The sequence below is a fragment of the Atractosteus spatula genome, chromosome 4, assembly GCF_055471065.1.
Source record: "Atractosteus spatula isolate fAtrSpa1 chromosome 4, fAtrSpa1.hap1, whole genome shotgun sequence".
NCBI lineage: Eukaryota > Metazoa > Chordata > Actinopteri > Semionotiformes > Lepisosteidae > Atractosteus > Atractosteus spatula.
Genome location: NC_142709.1, coordinates 70,242,690 through 70,248,705, shown reverse-complemented (window position 1 = coordinate 70,248,705; position 6,016 = coordinate 70,242,690). Strand labels below are relative to the sequence as shown.

Here is a 6,016-nt window from a genome sequence, read left to right as displayed (position 1 = left end):
CACATACTAGTGTACACAAGAGGTATACAGTATATGCGGAGAGAAAATAAAAGGCCGTGTCAAGTATAAACTGTTCTTCTGAACATTTTTCTGATAAATATCTATTTTAGAGACTTGTATATCATTTAGAGTTCCTGTTTAAAACTAGGCACTACAGATTTAGTTAAACATGTTAACTAAATGACTTTTACTTATGCTTACCAGCATCTTGGCAAGTGTGACTGCATACATTAGAGTATTTTAAATTCTAAGCAGGCCCAATTGTAAATGCAAACCACCAACATGAGACTTAAAGTACTGATTTTCTCGACCTTTCACTCGTCAATGCCTCTATACCCCCAGAGTTTTCTCTTTTCGTATACAGTATATGTATTCGTGAATAAAGAGCAATTTAGGAAAGTTTAGCCATACAAGTATTTAGGTCTTATGTAGATCCAATTTATATTTCTCTCAAAGTGCCTTTAAAGTCATTTTACCCATCATGTGTTTTTTTGTATTTAATTCAGGCTTTAGTAAAATTATATAACATTTGGGGGTAAATATAGAGAAGAGTAAACCAAAACTAGAAGCCAAGATAGCAAATATTTCCACAGCTACGGTGAACTTCCCTGGGGAACTGACATATGCTGGGATAAAGGTGATCCAGACAGCACAGAATATGAGCATGCTGAATGTAATGAATTTGGCTTCATTAAAATTATCAGGCAGCTTCCGAGCCAGAAAAGCGAGCACAAAGCACAAGGCAGAGAGGAATCCTATATACCCTAACACAGCCCAGAATGCACCTGCAGATCCCAGGTCACACTCCAGAATGATTTTTTCTCTGTAGTGTTTCATGTTCTTGTTTGGAAAAGGAGGTGATATTGCCAACCAAAAAGCGCAAATCAAGACCTGTACAACTGTGAAAGCAAGAACACTTAACCGCTGCTGAGTGGGGCCAAACCATTTCATAATGTTACTGCCTGGCAGTGTAGCCCTAAAGGCCATTAACACCACTATTGTTTTCCCCAGAACACAAGAGATGCACAGAACAAATGTGATCCCAAATGCTGTGTGACGCAACATACAGGACCAGTCAGAGGGCTGGCCAATGAAAGTAAGTGAACAGAGGAAACACAGAGTCAATGAAAAGAGCAGAAGGAAACTCAGTTCAGAGTTATTGGCTTTAACAATAGGAGTATCTTTGAACTTGATGAAGACCAGTGCCATGGCTATGGTTAAACAACTTCCAAGCAGAGAAAAAATTGCTAACAGAATTCCCATAATTTCTTCAAAAGACAGAAATTCAAGTGATTTTAATATACATTCATCTTTGTTTTCATTGGACCAGAATTCCAAAGGACACTGAACACAATCAGCAGAATCTGTAAGAAAATAAGAAATATGAAATATGATTAGAATGTCATGGTAGAGAAAAGTGATATCCTTATCTTTTACAGTGCTGAGCCATTGAAGTACTACTTATTTAGAGTTACATGTAGAGAATGTGTTGCCTATAATTTTTTTTATTTCCTTTTAAAACAGTTCTTAAACAAGTTCACAGACTATAACATTCTCTCTGGGTTGGATTGTAGCTCCTGTTATCAATACCGCAAGGAACCTGTAGAGTAACATTAAGTTGGTAAATGGGCATTTTTGTGCTGACTTTGATTACTCTCTCACTTACCTGTAATGTTGCTGATCTCTCCTTCAGCACACTCAATGCAGTCATAGCAACACACAGGCCTTCCTCTCTGAACTGCCTTTCGAGTGCCTGGGAGACAGCTCTCACTGCACACTGACTCGGGCTTCTGCAGGGTAAAGAGAACAGGTTTCATCCGCAACACTAAGGATTTGCATGACATGTTATGCTGTTGTTAAATAAAATAAGTTTAGTTTTTTTCCATTCAAAAACAGCAAATACACACTAATTGTACAAAAAACAGAAACATAGCAAACAATATAAAAATTAGAAATGTTCTTTTTTTGTTCCAAAAAAGACATATTTAATTTATCATGTTTATAATTTTGAAAAAGACTTAGGTGCGAATGTAAACAACTAAAACAACCAACAAATACATTTAACAGTAATTTCAAAATATTTGTAAGTGTTTGAATGAGACATTTTATTAAGTTACCTGTAAACTTTAAAAATCTGATTTTTTACTTATCTCTCACCTTATGTTGACCCCCTGCCCAAACAATGTTGACCTGGTTCATGATGAACTGATGTCCTGCTGGCAGTGAAGCATCATAGTAACCGACAGTCATGAACTGTACGGTGCTCCCATTAACAACCTGCCAGTTCACTAATTCGTATCTCGCAGGGGGGTCTCCATTGTCATCGAATGAGACCTGTTCTCCAGTTTTAGTGGTGAAATTGACTTTCTGAAGATGCTCAAGTAGCTGTGGAAAAGAACAGTTTCATATCATAAAAATAAACTTTTTAAATAATTTATACAGGATTAACAGATTGTGAGATACAGTTATTGCTTTACCTGCCATGGTTCAATATTCAATTTTTTGGCACAGCTATAATTGGCAGCAGGACCAATTTCACATTCCAGCAGGTTGTGCAGAGAATATGCAATAGCATATACGGCTTTATATACATTGTTAGGTATTCGCAGTTCGGATACATCCATGAATGCATTATTTAATTCATTTAAGTTCTCAGAACCTGTGCAAGGCTTTCTAAGTGTTGTATTATCTTTGATATGTAAAGAACAGTTGAATGCCGTTTCCCAGAACTCATTTAAGAGGGCATTGCCAGGAACCTGAGATGGGTGGACATTCTTTAAAAATTCTCTTAACCCATTTAGTCTGGTTTTAATGACTGTAAACCCAATAGATCCACTAAGAATCTTGTAGCCTTCAGGTGTTGCCAGACTATTGTAGGTTATCCAGGCTTCAGTGCCAACCCATTGGATACCAGTTACATTCTGAAGAAATAGTTCTTTTAATAATACAATCATGTCATTTTCTCCTATAAAGGTTACAACGACCTTTGCAGTAGCCTTTTTAATAACATCCACAACCTTCAGAATTTTCTCTCTGTGATACGTTTGGTGAATCACTTCTGAATACTCAATACAAATCCCCTGTTGCTGTGCAGCTTCCACAAATGTAGCCATCCCATTATTCCCATAGTCATCATCAGTTCTTATAGCCCCAACCCAGGTCCATCCAAAGTGTTTCACGAGCTGAGCCAGGGCTCTGCTCTGATAATAGTCACTGGGGATGGTTCTGAAGAATGAAGGGAATCGTCTTCTATTGCTCAGACATGCACAGGTAGCAAAGTGACTGATCTGTATTGAAAACAAAAGTTCAAATAAATAAGCACTATATGTACACAGTAAATATACCTACTGTACTGCCGCTATTAAGATCAGAAATGCATTTTGCTTGTGGAAATTCCACAAAGATATGTAAAGTATTTACTCACCACAGGGATATAAAAAGGTCCAACTGCTGCTGAAACTGCAATAGTGGGTAAAGATCCTGACTCTCCTATTATAGCTTGAACTGCAGCTGGTCTGGAGCAGGAGCTGTCAGAGAGAGTTTCCTCATTTCCATTCATCAAAGCCATAGCTGCTCTTACAGCAGAGGGTAAGGAATCACAAGAATCGTAAATCTTGTAACCCAGGGAAATCCCAGGAAGAAGATCTGTTCTGTTATTTACTTCTTCAATGGCAAAGATCATTGTCTGCACTGACTGGAATTCTGCAAAACTGAAACTAAAAAGAACGTGCAGATTAGTAGTTTGCAGTCGACTAAAAACTTATAAGACCAAGTAAAGGTTACAAATTCTGTAAAAATCTAATTTGTTCTTCTATGTAAGATGTTGTTTACAGTATGTGTATAAAGGACTTAAAAACATTAAAGAATGTTGGTTTAAACATAAACATTAAAACATTAAAGAAGCTATTTTTTAAAAGCTGTGAAATGTGAGTGGGAAAAAAAAGATTTAATTAAAAAACATAAACTAACCTTTTGCATTCCAGAGGTTGTGGTTCAGTTGTAAACTGAAATATTTTTTCCTGTGCATCTCTGTGTAGTGCGAAAATCCCTCCAATCATAATGTTATTCTCTTTCAATAAATGTGGAGCAACCGGCTTCCCTTGTCGTTTGCAAAGAGGTTGTCCTTCTGATGTGAACAGAGCTAAAAACATCATGCATAGTAATATCTGCAATAGCATCCTGAAAAAGCATGAGGATATCTCGGTATGATATAAAACCCTACAGCTCATTGTCTTTATACTGTACAGAAGGCACCGAGGGGAGCGTAGATACTGTAAACATGAGATGAAAATAAGCAGAAATTCCCAAAGATCTGTTTTTCAAATTTCCCCCAGGATATCAAAGAAAGAGAAAAATATTTATCTCATGCATCACATTTCCATTCTTTTACTTTTACTGATGTAATATTAAAGAACATAAAAACAAATGTGTTTTACTAGATTATCCATGCTTCACAACTGTTTCCTCCAGAGACTAATGGACTCCTAATTTTTTTGAAAGTCACTGCTGAGGATTATCAGTAAAATTCTAGGAAACGCAAATTAACTTGGAAAAGAAAAAACATCAGTAGTCTATTTTTAAGAGGATAGACTTTGGACTTTAATTGGCTTTAATTCAGAAAGATGCTATTACTGTCGAGCAAATTACTGTAAATCCTGTCAATTTGTACATGTGTCCCTTGTCATATCCTGTAAAAATTCAAAAATATAAGCACATTAATTGCTTTAATCTTAGAAGAAATATAGATTTTTAAATCTTTTTAAACAATTGTTTTAGTAAAATGTCAGCTACCTTTATAAAAACATGTTTGGGTGTCTTTGCCCTTGGCAGTGACTGGAGCAGTCCAATGAAGTGAATGACAAAACAGCAGCAAGAGATAAAGTCAAGATATTGTGTTCTATTGAGTCGCAAAACTGTAGCTTCTAAGTGTTTTTACTGATTATGTTCTGATGCTGTTTATCAACTGTTATAGTCTTTTTATCCTCCCCCTTAGCTCCTTGGTCCTGGAATTCAAAGCTAGGCTGTTTTCTAATGCAAGCTAATTGCAAGGGTGTTCTAGAATATGGCTGAATGCAACAGCAGACATTGCCAATGTGTAATTTACTGTAGGCAGCCTCAAATTTGCATAGACGTTTTCTGGTAGCTGAAAAAGAAAAGCATCTTCTGAAAGCACCATTCAAGCTGAAAAATGATGTAAAGCAAAACGGCAGGTCTCTGCAGAGCAGGCTGCTGAGTGGTTAAGTATCTCCACTGCCATTTGTAAACACCCATTTGTCCTCTGTACTGTATCTTTGCCATGCTACAGCTTGCCTATGTGTCTTGACGTAGTGAATCTGATGACATGATTAGTCTAAATTGTGTCTTATTTTAATAAACCAGTGCTACTTCACAACTTTAAATGACTGACCCATTGCTACTAATTAAGGCTTTTCTAGCACATGTTCATTTTTCCAATCCTTATTTGGCATGTTTTTGTGTTTGGAAAGTATGAAAAGGTGGTATGGTGCCAGGGGAGCAACCTCTCCCTCCCTCCCTCATCGTCAACAAAACTGAAGAGCTGGATATTGACTTCAGGAAGCAGGGAGGAGGCCTCGCTCCTGTCTATATCAATGGGGCTGCTGTGGTCATGGTCAGCAGCTTCAAGTTCCTGGGCATTCACATCACCAAAAATCTAACCTGGCCCATAGACAAATGTTCACCCCATCTCCAACTTACCCTTTTTTGCAAAAATTCTAGAACATGCTGTCACATTTCAATTACATAACCACCTCATTGTAAATTACCTTTTCGAAACCCTCCGATCTGGCTTCTGTCAACTTCACAGCACAGAAACTGCCTGTCACGATCCCTGCCTCTCGGCAACGGAGGAGGCAGAAGTAGGCGTTGCCCCTATCCATCAGTTCACCTATCAGTTTTCCCATTCACCACCACACCCCCGTCTCATCCTACTTAAACACCTGTCCTTCCCTACCTCGTTGCTCAGTATTGGTTTTCCCTTTCGAGCTTCCTGGTTGCG

At 37.6% G+C, this 6,016-nt stretch overlaps 1 protein-coding gene across 3 annotated transcripts; it reads right to left on the bottom strand.

The window, feature by feature from the left end:
- Positions 1-450: 450 nt before the first annotated feature.
- LOC148837051 (extracellular calcium-sensing receptor-like) lies at positions 451-4,178 on the bottom strand. Of its 3 annotated transcripts, XM_088913503.1 has the most exons (7): positions 3,970-4,094; positions 3,425-3,716; positions 2,772-3,287; positions 2,478-2,729; positions 2,158-2,385; positions 1,667-1,790; positions 451-1,364 (listed from the first exon to the last, which is right to left on the bottom strand). In XM_088913503.1, the coding sequence occupies exons 1-7, from the start codon at positions 4,056-4,058 to the stop codon at positions 451-453; spliced, it is 2,415 nt and encodes an 804-aa protein (XP_088769629.1). In that variant the 5' UTR covers positions 4,059-4,094. The 3 variants fall into 3 exon arrangements, with proteins under 3 accessions (XP_088769629.1, XP_088769628.1, XP_088769630.1); XM_088913502.1 differs by having other exon boundaries at positions 2,478-3,287; positions 3,970-4,178; XM_088913504.1 differs by lacking the exon at positions 3,970-4,094 and having other exon boundaries at positions 1,667-1,787; positions 2,478-3,287; positions 3,425-3,697.
- Between the last annotated feature and the right edge of the window lie 1,838 nt (positions 4,179-6,016).

Coding starts and splice junctions, on each gene's coding strand:
- LOC148837051 (XM_088913502.1), bottom strand. CDS start 4,178: ATGCTATTGCAGATATTACTATGCATGATGTTTTTAGCTCTGTTCACA. Junction 3,288..3,424: donor GACCTTTTTATATCCCTGTG/GTGAGTAAATAC, acceptor TTTTCAATACAG/ATCAGTCACTTTGCTACCTG. Junction 2,386..2,477: donor TGAATATTGAACCATGGCAG/GTAAAGCAATAA, acceptor TCTTTTCCACAG/CTACTTGAGCATCTTCAGAA.